Below are 25,401 nucleotides of genomic sequence, written 5' to 3'. Positions count from 1 at the left end.
TTGCTTCATTGCATTCTTGTGTAATCTTGGGATAATTTTGGCCTTGGATTTGGCCCTGATGATATGAACAAGCCTTTAATCCTTTGACAAGGCTAACATGTGTCAGCTATATCATTTGTGTTGTTAGCTATCACACATGATTAACAAACCATAAAAGGTCACGTTGCTTTGGGAACTAAAACTACAACCATTTGACTTCTAAATGTAATAATGAGCACACCTCTGGGACTGTTCTTGCTATTCTGGACTGTTTCAGGGTTTGTTCTGTCATTAACACAACTTGCAAAACAACAGAACAACATCCTAATGAAAGAGATCTGCAAGTTCATATTCAGTAGAGACTTTTCAAAACTACAGACTAATACACAACTCCTCATAATATTCACCATCATCTGAAAACTTCATAAACACGATCTTGCTAAGCTACTGTAATAACTGAAATCTGTAACATCTGTAATCAGTGTCTAATTAGAGAGACGGTTCTATAAACAAGGCAGACAACCTGTCCTTTTTCCTACTGCTCAGTCAGGAGTAACTTTTCCCTTCCTCATGCATGCATGGTGGCAAATGGAATCATGAGGCAGTGGTGACTCAGCCTGTGACTAATATCTGACCTGTGATGGAATGTAGAAAAAGATAAACAAGAAGACTTTAGAAACTGAGAGATGAAGGAATGTCATAAAACTTGTACTACTAGGAATTCTATCTTATTGAGCAGGTGGTTGGATATTCATCAATCATACTATTCACTTTGGACTGTAGAAAGACTGTAGAAAGAGGAGGAGGAAAAGGAGGTGGAGGAGGGGGAGGAGGGAGCTAGGGGAGATATAGGGAGAAGAGAGGAGTATTTAAAGCAAGATACAAGTATCAAGTAGTAATAGTAAATCCCTGCTATAATAATAACCTACAATATTACTGTATGAACAGTGTGCTGAAATCCTTGAGTATTGGAACATCGATCTTGCTCATACAATAATACAGTCTACGGTACTATGTTTGTGAAACCAACTTGACATTTAACATATAAATATCCTTAAACTGGTGAAATAGCTATCACACATTTTAAGGGTGTATGAGAATATGTGCTTTGGATATTGAGCGACTTCCAAGTTATTTCTAATATAGCAGCCGTTAAGTTACCTTTAAGCAGTCAAGGTGTTGCAAGGTGCTTAGTCACTAGTGACACTTTCACTTAGCATATTAGTTAGAGAGTGCACTTGAATTTTATAGCTTATCTGCTGTGACTTACTCGGTTCCCATCCCACATGAAGAAAACTATTTTCTCTTTAGTATTTGATTTAGACTGGATCCCTCTCACTAATAAAATCGGCCCCCCCCCCTCCCCCGCCCACTCTTTGTCAAAGAGTGGGTTCTTCCATTTTTATAAAGATGTCAGGATTCCTCCTCCAGAATTCAGCCTTATAACTTGTTACTTACCATGCCAGCAAGAAGCTAATTCGGTCATAAATGTATACATTTCCACCCTAGTAACATACAGTATTAAAATGTTAGTGCGATGATTTGCATGAACACATTGAGCAATGCAGGATTATTAATGCTTTTACCTCACTGTGAAATATGTGCATCCCATGATATTGCCCAGAAGATTATGAATTGCTGCAATGAATTGTAGTAAGCCTCCTCCTCCGAATGCTTCTGATGACTACGCTGCTTCTCTATCATGATTTTGCAGCGAGAGGCGGTGCTGACAATAAGACTACTTATCAGCTGAGGAGTTTGTATCTTGGATATATGGCAGTTGTCTGCCTTTTCTCTATATTATTATTGTTATTGTTTTTGTCATTATTTTGCATTGTTGGAGCAAGGTTGGTACATCACTAGTTCTGGAATCTATTCACAGTGTGTGTATCATCTTATGTAATGATATGCAGACACAGAAGAACTTCTTACTACAGAACAGACATCACCTGATGTACAGGCTTGTACAGTTAACATGAGCATGCTTCTTTGGAAAATGTAACGTTGTTTACATCATCTCAGGAAGAAACGTGCATTTGTTGACAGACAGTTTTGGAGAGTCATTGTGTTGGAGACTGCGTTGAACCTTGTAATCACTAAAGACATTGCTTTTAGAAGAGTAACTATTGAAGATTGTTATTGGATATTTGGAAATAAGTCAGCTTTTGGACAACTCTTCATGCGTGAAGCGACCTTATAGTTAAGACTCAAAATCTGTCATGCACAGAACTCAGATTTCAATACAAATAAAGTTGTAATTGTTCTAAAGCAGTTGCCAGTGAGCCATACCTCATGTGAAATGGTAAGGTTAATCGTATGACACAGTGGGAAACTGTATAAACACTCGTTCCCACTGTATAATAGTTGGTATGTTGAAGAAAACAATTTAATATTACAATACATAGTAATTCAGAGTATAGGACATGAGTTCACGTGTCAATGCCAACTTCTTCCTGCCCCCACCCCTGCCATAAATACCGGAGAATTATTGCCAGTGGACTAGACTGCTTATGACTCAGGCCAGGGAAGGAGAGGGGGGGATGGGTGGGAATATGGTATCAAATTATTTGGTGCTGTACAATGTACAGTATATATCACAGATTTTCACTCTTAAATAAATTCATTGTAGTATTATCAAACTGCTTTGAAGTATGAGGTCCAATTAGTTTCAGAAAGTATTGTTCTTTCTATCACATGAATCATGATGTTGGTATGTTGTTTACAGTATGTCACACCATTCTGATCCCTTCATTATCACCTATAAATGCTCTTTGTGTTACAGTGATAAGGTGACTCAGTTTTTGTGATGTCACCCAGTTGGTTATTATGGATACTAAACAGTTGGTTATTATGGATATTTAACAGTTGGTTCTGGTAAACCACAACCACAATGCTGTGTTTGTTCCCCTGCTCTCTCCCTTTTTCCCTGGAAGAAGTCTCACAGGAAGTTATGTTCTCAATTTATTTTTATTGTGGTGTGCTTTTGGTTATTTGACAGGCTCTGGTCTATGAAGATGGTAACCTAGTTGCAGGCTCCCTGGAGGCCTGTATTCAGCATTTGGTACCAACTGCTGACTATTACCCAGATGTAAGTATTGATGATACATGTACAATGTAGTCTCATTCCTAGTGTTTAATCCCCATTGTTTCTGCTCATTACAAGGTAAATATGTTCTTAGCACAGAATGTACACAACTTTTTAGCACATAAGTTGCATTATTTTGCTCCTGCATATTGTTGTCCAGTAGGATTGGAGATACTGCTTGTTGAATTTTTGTACTGTCCCATTGGTCCCCTGCATGTAGGCATAAATAAAAGATACATGGATCACTGAGATGAAGTGATACATATTATGTTCCCACTGTAGTGAAGTGATGTTTATTATGTTCTCACTGAGGTGAAGTGATGATTATTATGTTCCCACTGTAGCTTGTTGACTTACAGTTGTGATTATTCTTTCTCTTCCAGAGAACTTTCATCTTTGCATTTCTGCTTAGTTCCCGGCTCTACATCAAACCTCATCAACTCATGCATGACATCTGCCAGGTTAGTAAAATTGAACATTTTAGGTCATTTAGGATATTAATATGTTCGCAAGGAACATAAATAAGTAAGTCCAACTTGTTAGTCTCACTAAAGGTTTGCTTGGGAAATGTTGATTAACTATTGTAAGCTTTGTCCTATAGGACCAATAGAATCACTTCACTGACCATCCACATGCAATTCTTTCTTTAAGTTTGTGAGAATAGTCAAGTATATATCTAATTTTTTTAATCCTTTGATCTTGGTCCCAAGAAGTCTTAATAATAGTTACGAAAATTCCTACCTCTCTTCAGCCCATCGTCTTTTATCGCACATTTCTTCATGTGCTTGAGTCGCTAAATTCAGCCATTTTGTTGTCACTGGTCGCTACGCCATCCGGTGAAAATAGTGACAAAAGTTGAACAGTGCTCAACTTTGCACGACAACTCAAGATCTTGTTGCGCGCAACACATGTTGACCACGATTCCATTCACACGCTGCGATCAAGTCGTGCGCGATTTTAAAAGAAACCGTGGACGATTTTGTCGTGAACGATGATTACTCACGACAAGACGAAAAGCCATTTACACGTACCGACAAAATTGGAGAGGGGGAGAGGAGTTATGTCTCTGATGGGATTGTTGCAAGACGGGTAAATTACCATACCATTCCACCTGGATCATGATGATGAATTAAATCTGTAGGATTATACTGCAGATATATCTCAATTTTATTTTGTTGCTGCGGTGGATTAAGAAATAAATTTAAAATATCTGCCGTGGGCTTTCCACATAAATATTGTAAGTGTCTCAATGATATTTCTTCACCCTGGTTTAGTTCTCACACGAAAAATATTTATACCTGTAGCTCATACAATATCTAAATATTTAGAAAAGAAATAAAAAACTTATGATGTGTTTTAGGGACAAATATCAATGTATTCCTTTCACGTGTAGACAGTAACATCAGGAATTTAGCGTGTTCCTTGCATGTGCCCAGTCACAGGTTACACATTCCCAAGTCAAATCATTGCACACACACACACCACACGAAAAACAAACAAAACAGAAATAAATACTGGAAGACAGGCAGGCATACTTTGAAAGAATATAAAGGATAGACAGGCATTCCAAATACTCTTTTGTTCTCCTGCCAGTGAACAGTTGGTTGTTTAACCTCAAGGAGTTTGGGCGAAAAACAGTCTATTGTTCAATTTGCATTGTTAAACAGCTTAAACTTTTTCAAAGATGACAGTGATTTATCAAAGCCGAAATTTCGCAGGGTTAGGACACTTGCCAACAATTTGTGAGGTTCTCGGACATGAACTGATGTTTTGAAAGTCAAAGTTAAGCCCAACCTCGAGGTTGGCAGCAATGTACATATATATATGCAATCCTGATTGTGTGTTAATGTGTGTTTGCTTGTGTACGTTACACCTTGGCTTTCAAACATGTTAAATCAAATAGTATACGATGGATTAATTTTATAGTTGGTTTGTTGATTTATCATATAATTTACCTTCAGTCTATAATACGTTCCTCTTTCATTAGACATAGACACGTTTCTCTGTACTCCGTACTAGTGTACTATACTTTTAAAACTTTTACTAGCAAAATGTTATGTCTTGTGTATAATTCAATGTAAACACTCCCGCATCAACAGTAACCAAAGATAACCGATGACCTCATTACGTCACATGTATTCCCGTGTGAAATTCCAGTCCTGTATCATGCATGTGCTAATTCCTACATTGATTAAGTGCGTGTGGGCCGTGCATAGTGAAGTATTGTCACCCTAAGGCTATAGATGCAACCATGAAAACGAAAGGTTTAGAGTATATGTAGTATGCAATCCACGGCTGCGCATGACACATTTCCAATGAGATTTTTTACCAACATCTGGTGAAAAGCATTTGTGTGACCCTAGATAACAGAGCATTTGTGTGTGACCCTAGATAATAGAGCATTTGTGTGTGACCCTAGATAACAGAGCATTAGTGTGTGACCCTAGATAACAGAGCATTTGTGTGTGACCCTAGATAACAGAGCATTTGTGTGTGACCCTAGATAACAGAGCATTTGTGTGTGACCCTAGACACTTGTTTGAAAAAACCTATCAGCAAGGTTATCGCTTTCTCCCAAATACCAAAGTGCATCAGTAACTGACTTCATAAAAGTATGCCCAGTCAGTAGATTAGGAAAGGTAAAATTAAACTAGTATTTGTGAATACCTGCTGGCAGTAAATATATGCAGATATTGAGAGTGCAGTAGATGTAAAGGCTGAATCTTCCAAACAATGAAACTAATAATGGTAAATAAGGTTATAACTGGATAGACACTTCCAATTTATTAAACATCTCTTGAGTACTTTGTGTGTTGGTTTGTTAAGTATATTGTGTTTGTATATTTGTAAGTAGTTATAGTCTAATACACTGCAAAGAAGGGTTCACAAGTTACAAGTAACATTAGACTTGTTTTATCCTACTGTTGGGCCTGCGTTCATCACTGCTTTTGTAGACGACATAGCAGCAGTCTACATCAGAAAGATGAGTCACTCTCAAGAGATGTTTAATTGGATTTTTTTTTCCATTTTTTTCTTTCTTCAGATATGCATAAGACAACAGCGACTCAATGGCTCTCACATGGAAAGGACAGCGCTGATTAAATTTGGAACGAACTTTATGCAACTTTTAAGGTATGCTTGACCATAGTGATGGCTGCAGGGCAGACAGCAAAATTATGTATTGAATATAAAAGCTGCCTCAGTTAGAGATGCAGTTGCATAACGTATGATTAATGCCAATAAAAAATGCATAAAAAAGAAATGAAAGTGAAGTAAAGGTCTGTGAAGTGATGCTTTTATACATGAAGATGAGTAATGTGGGATAAAATCGCTCATAGATTCGGAAGGGAAAGACATCGCAGATACGTTATGCTACCATATGGCAGGGAAATATGATGTATGCGTAAATCATATATATATATGAATATATTTTACTGTTTGCTAAGAACCACATATTTTCTTGTGTATTTCATGAAGGACAGCTTTTCAAGTCACTATATTGACTGCACACAAACATACTATGTAATTTACTCAGGTTTCACTTGTATCTCTGTATTTGCATTTCTCTTTACATTTGTAAATTTGTTATCAGTTTTGATTCCTTGCTGAAGGCAAAAGGAAATCACATGTGCTGGTGATGATGTGTGTGTATTGGTATATTCCCTAAAGGTCCAGCCCCTACCTGTGAAAGGAAATGTAGAATTTTTCTCCCCTCCACATTTCAAATCCTGTGTATGCCACTGGTATGTGTGTATGTGTGTGATGCCTTTACTAGTTAACAATGTCACTCAAAAAAGTACATTGTATTTTCAACATCAAAGTTGGGGTGTGAAATGGTGTGAATGATGCTAAGTGCAAAGAAGAAGCCTGTTGTTTTCCATAGAAGTCAGAGAACAACAGGTTTAAGTCTGAAAACCTTGATAACAGAATAACTATAAGAAAAAGTACATGATGCTTCAACTTCATACTTGTTACGTGAAACCACCTTTCATAGTGAGTAGCAGCGCCTCATTCAAAGATCAAAGGTCATTGGAGGTCAACAGACACCAGTCTGCAAGCCTTGTGAAAAGATTACTTGAGGTGCAAAGCTTGGATGAATTTGGCATGTTGATTCACCTTAGGGTAGTTCAAGAACCCTAATGTTTGTTTTAGAGGTCAAAGGTAATAAGAGTTCACTAAAGATCAAGAGTCTGAAAATCTTTATAAACACACTAAAACTTGGCACCCTTGTAAATAAAATGTCTTAAAGGAGTGAAATGTCTACAGGTGTGATATCACATGACCAGTTTTGAAACTTTAATACCCAATACTTTTAGCAGTATAACCATTGTCCAAAAGCTGTGTTAATCTTATTCAGCATTTCTTATAAGGCAAGTATTAAACCACTATAAGGGTTGTCACTTTGGTTTCTTTCACACAGTGAGTGGACTGAAACCTTTGCATACGATTTCAAAGATGAACGGATGATGAAGCATTTGCGAGAAATTACACAAAAGTTGAGCACTTTGGAACCTACCCTGAAGAAAACTGCTGGTCAGATTATACAGGGTCTTTTCAGAAAGGTATTTTGTTAGTTCTTATTGTGGAAAGTTTGTGGCAAGTGTACGGATGAAGCATTTTATTGCTTCATATGCCACATTGTTATGTATCATAAGTCCATTATATTATTTATTTGAGCTTGTCTGTTTTCATGCTTGTTATGTTATGCATTTTCAAACCCTGATCACATATTGACTAATACGAGTGAACAGCTTCACTTACTTCTTTAGTGGAACATTATGTTCAGGCTAGGTTGATTTACCATAAAACCAATCATTAAAGGAGACCAACCATGGTCATTAAACCTGCATTACAATTATGCTGTTGAGGAACAACAACCCCCTAAACAACCTACAGTAGTAGAATATAGCAGGGATTCATCTTCACACATAAGACTTGAACAAGTCCAATAAATTCACTATGCAGGAAGTGTTTTAGTGCTATAGTTCAAGATAACGATCAGAAAAGTCAACAACAAGCCTTCATTACTTGTACAAAATAACCAGTGGGAAAGTTGAAGCGGTCTGGTTTAGTTCACTGTTAACCAGTGAACCAGAGCACTATGGCTATTGAATCGACCCCTCAAAATTGTGTTTGATACCACAGATATGTAATTAGCATAAATGAGATACTGCACAAAATTCCCCTATCAGCCATTCACTTTATTATTCTTTATCATTGATGCACAACTTTAGTTTGCTTGGTTACCTCACTGTAATACCATAATACAAATCTTTTCTGTGTGAAGGCCAATAAAATTGTTCTGTTTCAATAAAGTGATATTAATTTCTTTTGCAGTTGGGAACTTTGGAAAAGTATGAAGATGTCCTAGTTCGGGTCAACATGGCTGCATCAGAGAGAATGCATGCTCTGAGAGCAAATCCAGCTTCCTTTCAAGTTAACATCATGGACATCTGCCCTGAACCTCATGTACTTGCACAGCAGCTCACCCACATTGAACTGGTAAGAAAAATCCACACAGCCGACTATTAATAATGGAGTAGGGATAAATCAAATCGTGCAGCTAGACTAGTCTTGGGGTGTTGGCTTTGGGGATGTGCATGTTACAGATATTTTTATGAATTGAAGTGGCTAAATGTCCGTCAATGTGCATTATATTTCAGGAATATTCTAATGTATATATGTGTCCACGGCCTGGCTCCATATTACCTTACTTATAATACTATTCTACTGAGAGACAGCCATTCGTACAGAACTAGATCTAGCTGCTCTAATAATGTTTTACTTGCTCCTGTTAGATCTGGGAATGGTATAGAAGGTCCTTTACATTTTCTGGAGGCAGGTCGTGGAACAGTCTTTCCCTAAATTCGAAATGCTTGGCAAATGTTCATATTTTTAAATGCAATATGAAAACTTATATGTTTTGTTTAGATGTCTGATATTTGATTGTCTATCTTTTTGCTGTCCTTTTTGTGCTTGGATGTTTACCGTTTTTCTACTGCATTATGTTGTATATATATTTTGTATTGAGGGCTCCTCTGGAAAGCAGTGCTTCTGCACTGAGCAGGACTACCCTCATTTATGACAATAAAAAAAAATAAAGGGTCTCTGTTGAAAGGGACTAAGAAGAGTCTTTTATAAGGGTAGTGAGATGACTTAGCATTACCTTGAACACTGAATATCATTACATCTACAGTAATTGAAAGAGGCAGTCATTTTCTTCAGATAAGTTGTGCATTTCCAAATTTTTGTTTCACATTTCAGGAGAGGTTGACAAACATTGGCCCAGAGGAATTTGTGCAATCATTCATCAAGGAATCAACATCGGACAGTAAGAATGTGAGTACTCATATTTTTTAATATCCCAAGAAGTAAAGTTCTTGAGAGACATTCACAGGTTTACAGTAAATCAGCCATTCCCAGACACATGGAGATCTGAGTCAAGAAAGATTGAAGTGAAAGGCCTTGAAGAATTTCATTCTCCAGTTTCCATGTTAGGATGGGTTCCACACGTTTTAATGTGCTCTATTTAAAATGTGTTGTATTGTTTCCTGTGAACTCCAGAATGTTCATTGATGTTCATGAAGTAGACCAATAGCACTCATAGTAGTGGAAAGTCATAAGAAATATTCCATTTGAACAGAAAAAGATAATTTTTTTATTCCAAATATTGTCTTCCTGATTTGCAGCAAAAATTCCAAGACATCAAAAGGACAAGAAATTTAGAGGCTTATGTGGAATGGTTCAACAGGCTGAGTTACTTAGTAGCTACAGAGGTCTGTATGCACATTAAGAAGAAACATCGGGCCAAACTCATTGAATACTTCATAGACGTAGCTCGAGAATGTTTCAACATTGGCAATTTCAACTCACTGATGGCGATAATGTGTAAGTGTATATTTTGCCATGTAATCCTAATATGTGGCCCATAGTGCAGTACAGTTTAGAGATTTATTTCTTCCCTTTTTGTCAACCGCAAAAGTATATCCTCGATTCTCAGGAAATGTGTAATGTAAACAAGAATGTTAACTTGTTTACAAGTTCAGCCAAAATTGACTATGACTTCTATAGTGACACACATTGTTTTTGCAAAAAAAATATGATTACGCTAACAGTTTTGGATTTCGAAAATGCAGACTTCAGTTAAACGAGAAAGACCAAAGCAGAAATCTGTTTGGCAAGGGTTAAGCCAGCATACGTTGGGTGGCATGTTTGCAATGCATCAATTTCTCAATAGTCCATATCAGCTAACATTAATGCTGTCCTTGTGTATTTACTATCTGTGTCTCACCCACTGTATCCTCAGGGAACCTATGTATGGGCATTTATGATATTATTGACTCAATGTATTCCTTACATTATTATGATTATTTGTTTGTATTTATTTTATTTTTCCTTATTTCTTTTGTACATTTCCCATGAAATACAACACAAACTACCCCAAGGGTGTGTTGATCTGGTTTCAAAATAGACACATGGTTGTGAATTCAGTGATCCAGTGAAAGCCTCAAGTTTTGAATCAATTATTAAATGCACGGTCTGTAAAAGTACACACTTCTGCTATTTTAGGTGTGATACCAACAGGGACTTTTTTACCTGCTGTTATGAAACTATGCTTCTTCCTACCCCCTTTAGACTTGATTCATAGGATTTATCATAGTGATTATTTGTGGGTATCTGTTTGTCATGTAGTTCAAGTATAGTGAGCTTATAATGTCAAATATTCATCATCTGACAACTATTAAATCAGAAGAGTGTATTTTCCTGTCTTTATTCATTTTGTGGGGTTTAGGTAAACATAAAAGTACTCTGCACTATAGTTCATGTATTGAGGAAAGTACCACTGACCTGTAGTATTCACAACTACTATTCCATTGCTACTGGGACAATGCACATTCCTGTTAGAGTGTTACTGTGCTCGATGACCACAGCCGTCAAAATCATCACTCTCTATGCTTCTTTTCACAGCTGGCTTGAACATGTGCCCAGTTGGAAGGTTAAAAAAGACTTGGGGAAAAGTGAACATGGACAAATTTGAAATATTAGAGGTAAGAGAGGGAATAAGGCATATTAATCAGACTTCATTGCTATTAGTGAATTAATTAAATGTGTCTCTTTATAGAACTGAAGATGCTGATTAGAGTGACATTGTTTTAATTTATCTACTTTCAGCACCAAATGGATCCCACAAGTAATTTCACCACGTACAGACAGTCACTGAAGGCAGGCATGCAGAGGGCCCTCACAGCTCAGGAAGGCGCTTGTGACAAGATCGTGATTCCATTCTTCAGTCTCTTAGTCAAAGATCTCTATTTCCTGAACGAAGGTTGTTCAAACAAGACTGACAATGGTCATATTAATTTCCAGGTAAATATCGGTAGCCACCACAATAAAGAAATTAATTGTAACAATCCGTGGACTTAATTTCCATTAAATGAGAACCAAAAGGCAATGTTAAAAGGGAATTACAGTAACAACTGTAACTAAATCAGTGTAAACAATTGTTTGGGTCACCAGCAGGGATACTAATTCTTAATTTTGATTTTGGACCATGAGATGAATAATGATACCTGTGTTAAGTTGTTTCATATTCCTTTATCATTGACATCTACAGGTAAGTGAATAACTTACCAATTGTAGATTGTAATATTGGTCTACCAATGGTAGGTTGGTATGATTGGTTAATATGCAACTAATAGTTGAGTGTAATGCTCAGAGAAGCATTGAGAAATGAAAGTACATCACTGAAGCAAAATGCCTTTCATAATTCTTCACACTGGTTTCCTTTTTTCCAAACTTAGAAATTTTGGCAGCTTGCTAAGCAAGTAACGGATTTCATGACTTGGAAAACTGTGGATTGCCCGTACCCAAGAGAGAGGCAGACCTTGAATTATCTCCTAACAGCACCAGTATTCTCAGAAAATTGTAAGTAGAAGTATCCATGATTGTGTAATTAGTGTGTTAATGTATTTATGAGCATTTAGAGCTAACATTCTCTAAATCAGAGGTATCATAAATGAAATAAATACACTCACCTGTGATCTTGTATTCCTGATGTGTCCGACCTGTGTTATAGGCAAGCATTTAAATTGTAATAAAATAGTAAGTACGGCAAGCAGTCCTCCAATAAGAAAAGGAAATGATTCACAGTCATCCAATCTCAGTTCCGACCTGTGGTGTTAGAATATTTATTCCAAGCCGTAGTGACCAGTGGTGTCGAATAATAGTTGCAGTATTTGTACTGGTAGGACGCCTAGGCTTATAAACTCACAAACAGCTGATATGCTAGGCTACCTTAAAATTAGTAAGTGAATCACCCGAACAAATAAAGATAATAGCGCTGAAGTTCTACGCGGTAAAAATGTACTAGAATCGCTGAATGACTTCAACAGTGAATGTAAGCTACGAGTAAAGTTCCACACGTCGTGGAGATCTCAAGCCAAGTTTTTCCCAAGTAAGAGAGAGTTCCTGAGACTATTTAGCTAACAGGGCAACTAGTCACAAAGAAACTTCCAGACTTCTGGAGATGAGGGTGCAAGAAAATAAAACTTGCTACAAGCATATTTTAAGTTGTAATGCTTGGATCTATTCAACTTGTATTTATTACACCAATTAAGTATACAACTTATCCTTTATTTCAGCATACAGTGGTATTAAATGCACTTATCCTAAGTGATGCTAAAGAAATGAATTCCTATTCTGACATTGCTTAGATCTCCAGAGACCATCCTTTCAAGAACAACCAATTGTCTGTTAGTAATTAACTGTCCTTACACCTTACGCTAACTCTTCCACCTTAATTCATGGTTGTGCTAATTATTTTATTAACATTTGAACATATTCATTATTACTGCAGGACTTAATTTAGAAATTGCTGTTATTTTGTTTTTTAGCCCTACATCTGGCATCCTTTGAGAGTGAAAATCCAGAGTCTGATTTGGAGAGGGAGCAGTACAAGAGTTTAAAGTGAGTATCTGGCATTAATTCACCAATGTTGTTAGTAACTAAAATGACACCACAATGAATTTCAATAGTGCAACTAGGTATGTTTCATTTCACATAGTGAAGAAACTATTGAACAATGCTGATTTGCTTTTGCATATTATTAATATACTGCGATAAAGTATTTGGATCACAAATTGAAAACAATCATGATTAAAGCATACAGTTAACTTTAATTGATGGTAACAACCAGGGTGTCTAAGATTGATCATTTGCAATCTAAATAGATTGCAGAATAAAAGCAAACAGCTGCTTCAACCACATCCTCCTTCTGTGCTAGTTGAAAGTATCAAGATTTCTGCCAGGCTTCTCCTATGGCAACTAGAAGCGTGTAAATCTATGCATTTCTACCACTTGTGGATGGATGTATATACGTGTGCATATGTTTTGTATTCTGAGGACTTAAATATATGAATTCCATATCCTCAGACATCAATGAAAAGAATTACCATGAGGTTATGGGGTGTACTGTTAAGGTTAGGGTTTCTGGATGTGAACAATGGCAGAAACAATTGGTTCCTCAGTCTGAATGTAATGTGTGTTATAGGACGCCTTAGCTTGTTAACATTGTTACTCAAAATATAGTGTGGATGAACTCCACACTTGGTACGTGGATCAACCTTAGTGAGTTCAACAACAATAATTTAGTGCGGAGGTCAAAGTCTGAAAGCCTTGGAAACACTGTAACGGAAAATTAAAGGTAGTATGATCTAGAATTAGAAAGAACATATGAGGGATGGGTTTCAACTAACAATGTGGAATATGTTTGTCTTCCATGAAAGTGTCATATTATTTGCCATCGGCATATCCCTATAACAATAGTGTAACTATAATAGTTTAACTATAAAGTTTAACTATAACTATAAAGTTTTGTTATCTTCCATCAGACTGCAGTGTGAAGAAGTCAACAAGTAAGAGGCGAATAGGTGCTAAACAAACTGATCGAAGATCAACAGTCTCTGATTGGAGGAAAGAAGCTATGAATGTACTCACTTGGGAGGGAAACAGTTTGGCAACGGAGTCACCAAGCGAGAGAGAGAGAGTTATGCAATGATCTCAGCCCAAGTGAAGAAGTTACCATGGTTACCACAGTTGAGCACATGTCAGTGTAGCAAAGGACTTTTTGTATGAAATATTTCAGCGTAGAAGGAACAAGTATCTGTAGTATTCAAGGTGTGCTTGCACATTTTTTTTTCTATTTATTACTGCACTGTTTATGACTGAACTTTAAGCAAGTTGTCAAGAGATAGCAAATGGCTTCAGCTTTATATTAGTTTGTACAATAAATACAGGCAGCAACATGTAGCAGCAATCTTAGATGAGAGCTAAATGTAGGATGTTTTGATGATTTAACACAGGGGCACTAAAAGCAAACTATGTAGCAGAATCAAAGATTAAATAATATATCAAGTCTGATTCTCAGACTAATCATTTTTTTAGCAAATTCTTATAAAATCAAAAAAGTTTATATGAAACAGTACAACAAACTGCCATCAACTAAGACCTGCTTGAACTATTTCCATTTATGAAAATTTTTGTGTGATGTAAAACCAAGTTTGCAAGGATTCTTAAGCATGACAGCCCACTGCCAGAAACATTTTTCTATATGGTGCTTTTGTAGTTTTTTCTCATCAAATGAAGATATACGACTAATGGATGTTGTCAATTGATCATGTTTATTTACCATGTTCCAGTGCAACCAAAGTAAATTGTATTGTAACAGGTTCATGAAAATGATACTTCCCAGTTATACAAATGTACATATTGTAAAAAGCAAAGTAATAAAAGTCATAGATCACATCTGTCTTCTTGATTTTATTGTCTCATACTCTTTTTATTTAACAGTCCATATATTCTCAGACTTTTGTTTAAAGACAAATTTTGTTATGTACTCCTGTTACCAGAACGAAGAATTCAACCCCATTGACACAAGTTGTGTTGTAATTTAGAAGAAATTATGAGACCCATATGTAAAGGCATCCCAGATCACCAGCTCTGTGTAACATTAACTAACAATTCTTCTTATGATCAAGCCAATCTTCAGCTAAAAAAAACAACAAACCATCAGATGGTTTCTGAGTGTTAGCTTGTTCATCACCTCCCCCCACAATTACCTTGGCAGGTACCATCATAAATATGCACACCTTGTCTCAACAGAAAATATATCAATAAATAAGTGTTCCAACATGACACACAGTTTCCTGAACTGAATCAGCACTCTGTGTGCTCTAAATAAAGGTTTGCAGCTATTGAGAAGATGCTCACTTCAACCTCGGCCGCGTTTCAACAGTCATTAGTTCTTCAATCATTCCAATTTTCAGCTGTATAAAGTTAGTATGGAATAGCCAGAATTGTCAAAGATTGTTCAGCTCTTATTATTTGCCATTTCTCGAGCCATGCCACCTAAACATGCTGGTGATTGTGAAACAGAACTGTTCTGTGACCACTGAGATGGAGTCTTAGCCTGCAAGAAGAACAAAGATGACTTGACATTAGCTTGGCTCCTGTACAGGAAGGATATCATGTGGTAACCATGCCAGCCAGCATAAACAGTGGCTGAAATCATAACATTAATGTACTGGCATCATGTATACAGGCCAAGGTATCGTATACAGACTAGCAAATTGGCCCACCATCTTGATTTCATAATAAACCACAGAGCCTAGATGGTTTGTGTATCTTGATAAAAGAACAATGTTGCTCAGGTTCATAATTTGATAAAGCTGATTTAAGTTTGTCCAAGAATTAAGTCAATCATAATATTCCCTGTTGCAAACATAAGTAGACAATTAAGTCACTGGTTGATAAGTATTTATTTCACACATACAGAAAAAAAAAGCTGCAAGACATTTTCTGATTCCTTGAAAAGAATAAGAATCTATGCTATAGGCACGTACGTGTGTAACCTTGTAAACATGATGACTCAAAATAACATGGTGGATGAACTTTATGAAGATATATCGAGTCCAAGAACTATTGAAACTGGTGGAGGTCAAAAGTAAAAAACAATGTCAACACAACAGCAAAAGTAAAGCTAGGGTGAACTTCATATTTTTAATGTAGATCCCCTTTGGTGAGTACAAAATCCTATTGTTTTCTTGAGGTCAAGGGTCATTTAAGGTCCAGACAAGTCGGAGTCTCAATGCCTAATGTGAAAGCCAAGAGATATTTTGCCACATTTCATAAGAAAAGATTCTTATAATAATAGCTTTACATACTGAGATATCCTGTTTATACAAAGCTTTGAGGCTGATCTCTGTTGGCCGCAAATAACCTCTGAACTGCACAGAAAACGAGATGCTTCTTATACTGGATAAACTTGATCCCCAAATCAGTAATGATGTTGATCTAAGCTTTAAAGTTATGTTTATCAAACTTTCTGTTGACATCAAATGACCTTTGACATCTACCAGCAAGTATGAAGTTCATTCAACCTTCACCTATTACAAACTTTACAGAATTTGATCAATGGTGGCCTAACAATATCCCTTAACGGTAGAATTTTCCTGAGGATGAGGTGATTTGTTTTACAAATGATGTCTGAGGTCTTTGACTTCCTCTGTTAAGTCAAGGAATGAGAAGTGAATTTAATATGGTATAGAATATTATGACTCTCTTCGGAACAGTTGAGATCATACCACAGTAAAGTGTAATCGGAAAATTATTTATTTACTAGAATATCAAACAATGTAGCAAAGAACACCATGTCTTTCACTAAATAGTAGGCAATATATTGCTATACACATATGCAGAAGCCAGCCAATAAACTTTTAATAAAACAGTTGCTAAACGTTAAGAATACATTAATCTTACAGATGCTTGTTTTTGTGAAGCCAGAACTGAAATTCATCATAGTGATCGCAATTATGAAAACTTCAGAGGAAATGTTCATACTTTCCACAAAAGTTACTTTTGTACTCAACGGTATTAAAATACATTCTGTGGTGCAGTGGGGTGACTACTTGCTGCCGTTGTTATTGGTTGGAACTCTGATTACCATTGTTTACAGTTCATAGCACTAGCACAATAGGAATAGTAGTTTAGATTGAAACAAAATACCAATCCAGCACAGTGCAAGTAGTTTTAGTACAGTATCCTTGGTTACATATACTAGGTGCATGTTGAGAATATAATGATTAAGTGAGCCAGCTGTATGCATGACAGAGAATACTGTACCTACTACAGGCCAGACTAGTAAATATATAGCTAATACTAGGCATACTTTATCAAGAGAACTGGGTACAGTACCTACTACGACATTGTGCAGAACTGATAGTCTAATGAGAACAGCACAGTGCACAGAAAAGATACAGTATACAAATATAATAAATACTGATACTTTTGAGGATTAACTAGTTTAATGTCTTGCTTTCATATGAACCAGAAAGCCACCTTACTTTGCGATTCCTTCCCAAGTTTTACGTGAAAACATTTAATATAACACTGCTCATGACATGTCAGCTTTTGATCTCAAATGACGTTGATCATGACCTCAGACTTTAACTAAAGAGTTCTGATTACTCCAGTGAATATAAATGATCTACAGCATGCAATGTTTTTTTACCAGTGACCACTCAAGACATGCCATTCAGAATTTGAATAAACCATAAACCAGGACACGAACACAGGTGGGAGATAGGGGGTGGCGGAGGATCTAGGGGTCAGACCAAAGTTCAGGGTGGGGGAACTTGCCACTTATGGTGGCACAACACGTGCATGAATTTCGTATCTTTGAAATTGATTGAGGCCATATCTCTCTGTCCCCCAACCTCAGTGTTGAGGGCCCTGATAAAACCATTCAACACCACCTACCTGGATGGAAAGAGCATGTACACCTCCTGCAAGCTCATCCTTCAGGACATCATTCACCATACGATGTCGTTTAATGAGACTTAGATTCTCAAAGTTCATCGACACTACCACTACCTTGAAGTGACTTTCTGAACCTTTTGGCACGTTATGCATGTTACTCTCGTTTATCACTTCCAAGTGTGTTGGCTGTGGTATAAAAAATGATAAAATGGTATTAAAGAGCTGTGTCCTATGCTCAATGAACATTTGCGTCTTGCAACTATAATATAATTCCTAGGTGGGAACTGTTTATAAAGTAAGGCCTTTGTAATATTGCATCAAAAACTTTTCAGTCTCTGACTTCATATGATCTTTGACATCCATCAAATACAGCTAAGCTAACACTAGTATCAAAGTATTCTTTATGGTGTATGGATGTAAGAGCAGGCCCTCTTTTGCAAGCCAGATGGGTCGTTTGTTATGTAGAGTACAATGAACTAACAAGACAAGTATCAACAGGACTCCTGCAATGATTCACTTTGTACGATCATGTGAATCATGACACTATACTGTATTGAAGTCAGAAATGAACAATCTACAAAAAAAAAAAAATCAAATGATTTGTTGAATGCCTGAAGTTTTTTTTAAAACAGAAACTCTTACTATTTATCACAAAACATTAATTACATAAAAAGCACCTTACTATGTGTTTGCTACTACACCAAAACATTTCAGGATACAGAAACAAACATAAATATCTTCAATTAAAGGCAGCCACCATGAAAATGTCAGCTATCTAGCATTTCGTCTTTGCTGTACAAAGGCATTTATAAAGTTTGATCAAAACCAAACCAATCATCCACCAGAAATGATATTCAATGCTTTAGTTTAAGCGTGCAGCTTGTTTTCAAATCTTAACTGCTGCTGGACTAGTTTGAGTACTGCAAGTGTACATTACCTTCAGAGACTCTTGTAGTTTTGTCTGGATAGATACTTCCACAGGACCAGCATCAGAGGTCATCCTGGAAGCAAAGCTCCTGTAAATGGCTACACCACTCTGCCTTATTAGCCAAGTCTGCGAGAAAAGTTTAATAGGTGATCCCACTACAGGAGAGCAGAACAAATAAGAGAAAGAAAATAAGAGCCAATCACCAGATGAGTTATTGCTGCGCACAACTTACTTCTTTGAACTTGAGCATCAGCCATGTTGTAGCTCAATTGAGTTGTTAAGTGTTGTACCAGGGGGTTCCCTGGAAAAGTTTGCTATTACTGCTGCTAGGATTTTTGCAAAGATTTTCACTCAACACCAGTTGTGATTGGAAGATAGATGCTCTTTCAACCTAGATTTTTCATTGCGTAAAAGATCGCTTTGATTTAGGTAGTGTAATGAGTAATAGCGATATTGTTCCCGCACCAATCTGCAGCTAAAATACAAGATAAATCATTGGGAAAATGAATGAATCGCGCTAAGATTTGTGGTTCAAAGTAGCAGTGAGGTACTGTATAGGCTTAGGTCTCGCGCACACCTACTGTATAGTATATGCCTAGTAATAGAGGAGCCCTAATGTAACAGAAGCCAAGCTATCTTCGTAGGTATTTTTGCAGATGTATTATTTTTGCTTGTTTGAGACACAACAGCAGACGAGGCTACTTATGATTCTCCGACATGTTTTACTTTGTTCATCACTTACTTTGGGTGGAAAAAGGTTTAAATTTCATACTACAAAGAAACATAACTTTCAATGTGCAATTACACAGCACTATGTATCTGCCTAACCTTTGTTCATAGAAATTATTGATGTTGTAGAAATTTACTATGGAGACTTGAACAGCAATTACGGTGGCAAGTGAATTTTGCATTTTGGCGAACGTAGAGTTCCAGTCACGGTGGCCAAATAGTGAGTAATTTAAAAAAAAATTTGTTGAGGCCTGAAAACCTTTAAAACATGATTTTCCATGGTAAAAATCATGGATACTTTTCACACAAGGTATATGAATTTGCCATATTGAGTACAAGAATCCTATTGCTTGTGAGGTCAAATCTCAGTTGAGGTCACCAGAGGTCAAACTCTGACAAGCCTTTTACATGATATCTAACGATGGGAATCGTGGATACTTCTCATACTTGGTGTGTGGATGCATCACATTGAGTACAAGACCCCTATTATTTTTGGTGGAGGTGTGTAATGCCACATACAGTAGACTTACCTGTGTTTACTATGCCATAGTGTAATTGTACATCAAAATAGTGGTTCAGGACGTTTATATTGTATGAGCTATTTCTGGTGAACATGCAGAAGTCTAGTGCAATGAAGTCATCGAAACCCCAATGCGTTTTGTATTCTGGTTAAAGCTTTACTTTTGGAGGTTCTGTTTGTTAGTTTTTCATAACTTGATCTTTGGTCTTCTCAAATGACTTTGATCTCTCCAAAACATCAAAGTTCTGGTTATCAATAGGTCAAATCCACTTGATCTTCTCAAATGACCTTCGATCTCTTCAAAACAACAAAGTTCTGGTTATCAATAAGTCAAATCCACATGCCAAGTAGGGAGTTCTCCCAAGCTTTGCTTCTGAAGTCACTTTTCTTGCACATCTTTCACACATCTTCATCACCTGTAGGAAAGACATCAGTGATCTTACACAAAGATCTCATAATCCAAATACCAGAGTGGCTTTAACAGACAGATACTTTCTGTAATGTGCAACCTACATCTACTAATGTGAATACATATTTATAAGGGGATCTATAATGGAACAGTAATACTCACTATGAACTGTACTTCATGTCTTCTGCCAATGTCTCATCATACAACACCAGTGTTGTCAAATAAACTTGCAGTTCCTGCAAAGCATGAAAGCAGCATGGCATTCTCATCAATTTGGAAGGACTTGAAGGATATGTCAGAAAAAGAAATCATGTTCTACATAAGACAATGACTATTTAGTCTGCACACCAGATTTCTTTCTAATCTATTTTGGTTTATAATTAAAAAATATATTAACTTTATTATATATTTAAAGTTTGATGCCGTTATTAAATTAGAAATTAATCTTGAATTTTATTATTGCATAGGAATATCAAAGTAGGAATTCCTAGCCATGAAAGTATTTAAATCCCTGGAACTGAAATATATTACCGAATCACAAAACTGTGTGTAATTTTTGAGGATGAAGTCACAGAAGTGTTTTTAATTTGTCTTGTTGTTTAGACAGTACATTTTGCCCAAAGTGAATATACAAAAATTGCCACACTAAATCCTGGTAGTCTATTAAATGGCAATAAAGATCTCACATTATTAGCTACATTATTGTCTGACTGAATCACGTTAGGCCTATATCACTAATTTTCAGTCATTTTGATGATTGGTATTTGAATTTTCCTGATAACTATCTGATAGATATTTTGTCCACTACAACAATGCACCAGAAAACCTTTCAAATTACTGGGTATGAGGTTGAGATTTCAAGTTATTTGCTAGAATCAAGAAATGTCAGAAAATTCTTTCAGCCAACTTCATGGTATATTGTTAGGTGTTGTTAGGCAGGCTAACTAATTACGGAGGCTCAACAAAAAACTATACATAAGTATATTTCTTCCTGATCCACTGAGATTGTGACAAAAAAAGAATTTGAAGATAAGTGCTATAGTGATCTTGCATTACCTATCCTGCTAAGTATGGTGGTGTCACTTAAATTTGTGTTGATAGACAATGTAGTGGTTGCGCTCGTAAGTCAAATTTTAATCTATAAAGCCTTAACAGAAACAGCCAAAATTGACATGTGTTGCGCAAAAATAAAACATCAATGTTTGTATTTTTTGTGGATTATTCAGTACAGTTAACTTCAACACACATGTGCAAAGTTAGTGAAATATTTCTGTGCTCCAAGCAGTTTGACCCTCGACCAGTGCAATTATATTTCTTTTTATTTATGAAGCAATTTGGGAATCTAGTTGAATGGGGAGCTAGCGGTGAGTCATGCCACACAAATGACAATGATGAAGAGTCGTACTTGATTTATCCAATTTATTCAAACAAAACAAACAGACAAACAGCCTCTGCAATGAGAAGAAAAAATTAAAAACTAAACAGTTGTCCAGGTAAGCCATGTAAACATTTAACCCAACAACCTACCATTGGTGGGAAACTCCTCAATTGAATGAAAATAATTAAACAGTCTGGTAAAACCATCGATAGTTAAAATAAAGTCCAAGTACTGCCAATGACATGGGTTTGCGGATTCGCAGTGGCGGTGATATCAATGCGCCTTTAATGTGTTTAGTGTATTGATATCTAGATTAAAACATTTTATTATTCAATAGCGTCACCATATTAATCAGAGTATATGATTTAGCCAATAAGAGTACTACTGTCGGTGAATGGACACAGAGACAGGATGGCTGAATAGAAAGAGACTGAATCAAAGTGTTGTTTGATATTTCTTGTGAATCCTAGTTAATTCCATAACATCCAACGCCAACAGATGTTGCAGTTTGTGTCTCTCTTGAAAAAGTGAACTAAGTCCAAAGTAATGTCAATGTTGTAGCTTCACGGATTCGCAGTCGCGGAGAAATCAATGTATCAATTATCATTAGTGTGTGTCACTCTTCCAAAAGTTTATGTCAATGTTGTGGCTTCGTGGATCCATAGTAAAATGAATACCCCTTTAGTGTATTTCTCTCTTTTAGAATCACCTCAACCTCTCTGTTGTGGCTACATTGATTTGCAGTTGGGGTTTAAGCAATGAAACATTCGGGTGTCTAAACTAAGTGCAAGATAATGTCAATATTGTGGCTTTGTGGAATTAAAGACCAAATATGGAGGCAATTTTTTTTCTTGAGATTTTCCATTAATTTAGGAGTTTACATACCCATAATCAACATGTGTAAAAAATAATCTTCGAAAACCTACTATAACCCATCAAAAACGACCACGAAAATGGACATTTTGGGTAGTCACGTGACATGAACCTCTGGAATGTCTGAAAACAGAGATTGACCCAAAGGAGCCTCTGGTCACTGTGTGACGTCATTGTTTGTATACCGCGAAAATCAAACGCTGATATAGGCACTTTTTGTACACAGATAGCGAACAATTGTACTGTTTTTGATTTCCAATTTCGAGCGTTTGAAAAGCTGTTAGCTTAAAACAAGAACACATGAAGGTTAACAACAAGTTTTAAGACAATTATAAGCAGAAATTTTAGTTAAATTGCTTATTTTCTTAGCAAAATTTCCACTCAAATAGAGGCATCTTTTACATAGCGTAGCGTCAATAGGTCCGTACGGTACAATATACTTACATAGTACTTACTCGTTTTAATATCCAAAAGTATACAAACACAGAAAAAGTATCCTGTCAATAAACAAATTTAGCAGTGAATATCCTAATCCACGTTTCTTGTTCAATCCTGGGCGAAAATCTACCGTGAGTCTGTGTAATTCCATAGAGTTAGGTCTAGTTGAAACAGGCCTTGCCCAGTACTAACATCCCACAATCACAAGACAGTCACTAACGAAATAAAACGTCCGATCGCTACATACTACCGTTTTTATTCAACTCCTTGGACCATGCAGATGTCGGAATAAACAGAACGGACAATATTACACATGTATCAGGAACTCACGATACTGGAATACAACAAATGAAATAGATAAATCCTAACATGGCTATTTACACATGCTGTGAGCCAACGCCGGCGAGAGTTGTAACTAACTACCGTACATGTACTAACAATGCTATACCCTTGGCACGGTATATACGGTCATCTCTTACAGTAAATATATTACTGTCAATTGCGTGATATAATGTTACATGTAAGGACGTCCAGGGCGTGTTTACGGTCAATTTCACATTAGCTATGTCCGACCATGGTCCGACACAGCTATCGACAGTACATAATTTTCACAGAATGAGACATTTGCAGCATACACAGAAGCAGGGTCATGCATGTGGACTCATGGGCATGAGATACTCCGGGTGCTGAAAAATCTTTCCGCGTGGATCTCAAAAAATTGATCCAAAGTCTGCGGCGTTTTACGTCGGTTCTTTTACTCGGAAATCTAAAAAAGCTGATGCTTTTGTTGGATGAGGTTTAACTGCAACCTCCAACAACACAGAATTGTGACATTTTGAGGAAAAAGGAGTAATATCGTTGATGTTTTTGGCAGCTCAAGTATACGACTTTACACACTAAAAGTATAGTTGTGAGTGAGGTATACAAACGTTGACGTCACATGGTCACCTGATGTCTTAGGAATGTTTCAGGAATGTCTGAAATAGAAGCTGACTTTTCGTCCCATTTTTCACTTATTTAACGTCCGAAATTGGTAAAGTTAATTACAGCAATGTGATTGGAGTCAGTTAAGGATTACATACATGAAAAATGGTGGGATTTTATGTTCATCGAAATGTCTCCATAGTTGGTCTTTAAAGTCAGGGTCGATTCAATGCGTCATTATTGTGTGAAGTTCCATATTATTGTCAACGTCAATTGGCCTATAGACTGTAGACTATCCAGGGACCACTACAACGAAGCTGGCATCAAACCTTAAGTGGAAAAACATGGTTGAGCACTGGGTAATCTGCACTGCAGTTAGGCCTAACAATATGGTTAACTTAGCCTGGCCCTGTTGTTTTAGTAACTACTGTAAGTTAAAGTAACAAAAAAGGTTGTAGGATCGATCGAAGTTAATTTAAAATATTATACAATTTCAACCACCCCTCGTTAGCGTGTATAGGGTTGCTTTTGGGAATCAAAAAGTTAGGCCAACTTAGCCTTAGTCTAGCGCAAAACGCTATGCAGACCTTAGTTAGGCCTTGCCTTAGGCCTAGGTCCTAACAAGTCTGTTCCGTAGCCTATCATAAACAGACCTGGATAAGAGCTTGCAATATTTATTCTTGGTACTTTAAATGGTCTTTTAACATCAAACTTTGTTTTTTTTTCTAGCCAAATGGTACTAAATGCCCACAAAGAAAAATTTTACCTTTAAGTTTTGAAAAGGATAACACAGCTCTGTAGTCTGGGTTATCGTCAGCCATTTGGCAGAAACGTCAGATACAAAAATGGCTACCATAAATCATGGTCGGCAAAAGTGTGTTTCGTCTATGCGAGTATGGCAAGCCATATTGGACAAATACCTCATAATATATCATCGTATTAATACGAATATATACGCGTACTTAATAAGACAATAGCTGGCATGTCTCATAGCTTTCACACACGCGTTTTGAGAGTTATCACATTGTCTCGTCAGTGCAATAAATGAGAGATTTTAAAGTTAGTCTCTATTGCCTTACACCTAGGCCAAACGTACTTGATCTAGAAAACAACATGATTTAATGGGTATATATATTCGAATTAATGCATCATGCATGTATATATTCGAATTAATATGTATTCAAATATATCCTCATATGTATTCGAATTAATACGTATTTATATTCGGATTAATACGCGGATATACTTAAAGGTGTGAAGACTCGCGCAAAAAGAAACGTCTTATGCCAGTAATCTGACCTAGTTTCGAATGAGGTGTAACAGA

General features: G+C 36.6%; 2 protein-coding genes across 8 annotated transcripts in view; one reads left to right on the top strand and one right to left on the bottom strand.

Annotated features, from left to right (window-relative positions):
- The window catches only part of LOC139968995 (ras-GEF domain-containing family member 1B-like), an 87,111-nt gene extending 72,247 nt beyond the window's left edge, over positions 1-14,864 (top strand). For all 5 annotated transcript variants that reach the window (XM_071973657.1, XM_071973656.1, XM_071973659.1 and 2 more), the window contains 12 exons: positions 2,978-3,067; positions 3,448-3,525; positions 6,108-6,196; positions 7,485-7,626; positions 8,402-8,566; positions 9,329-9,403; positions 9,754-9,952; positions 11,033-11,112; positions 11,237-11,431; positions 11,866-11,989; positions 12,958-13,030; positions 13,954-14,864. In XM_071973657.1, the coding sequence (XP_071829758.1) occupies positions 2,978-3,067; positions 3,448-3,525; positions 6,108-6,196; positions 7,485-7,626; positions 8,402-8,566; positions 9,329-9,403; positions 9,754-9,952; positions 11,033-11,112; positions 11,237-11,431; positions 11,866-11,989; positions 12,958-13,030; positions 13,954-13,981 (1,338 nt within the window). In that variant the 3' untranslated portion in view covers positions 13,982-14,864. The remainder of the gene's footprint in view (positions 1-2,977; positions 3,068-3,447; positions 3,526-6,107; positions 6,197-7,484; positions 7,627-8,401; positions 8,567-9,328; positions 9,404-9,753; positions 9,953-11,032; positions 11,113-11,236; positions 11,432-11,865; positions 11,990-12,957; positions 13,031-13,953) is intronic.
- A 2-nt stretch (positions 14,865-14,866) lies between these two features.
- Positions 14,867-24,994, bottom strand: LOC139969001 (bolA-like protein DDB_G0274169). Of its 3 annotated transcripts, XM_071973665.1 has the most exons (6): positions 24,844-24,994; positions 20,627-20,746; positions 20,066-20,471; positions 18,816-18,961; positions 17,879-18,064; positions 14,867-15,530 (listed from the first exon to the last, which is right to left on the bottom strand). In XM_071973665.1, the coding sequence occupies exons 3-6, from the start codon at positions 20,148-20,150 to the stop codon at positions 15,432-15,434; spliced, it is 516 nt and encodes a 171-aa protein (XP_071829766.1). In that variant the 5' UTR covers positions 20,151-20,471; positions 20,627-20,746; positions 24,844-24,994; the 3' UTR covers positions 14,867-15,431. The 3 variants fall into 3 exon arrangements, with proteins under 3 accessions (XP_071829766.1, XP_071829768.1, XP_071829767.1); XM_071973667.1 differs by lacking the exon at positions 20,066-20,471 and having other exon boundaries at positions 24,844-24,992; XM_071973666.1 differs by lacking the exon at positions 20,066-20,471 and having other exon boundaries at positions 20,627-20,700; positions 24,844-24,975.
- Positions 24,995-25,401: the final 407 nt, after the last annotated feature.

The sequence above is a fragment of the Apostichopus japonicus genome, chromosome 6, assembly GCF_037975245.1.
Source record: "Apostichopus japonicus isolate 1M-3 chromosome 6, ASM3797524v1, whole genome shotgun sequence".
Lineage (NCBI taxonomy): Eukaryota > Metazoa > Echinodermata > Holothuroidea > Aspidochirotida > Stichopodidae > Apostichopus > Apostichopus japonicus.
The sequence above is the reverse complement of the archived record's forward strand: the minus strand, read 5'-3'. Positions and strand labels throughout refer to the sequence as shown.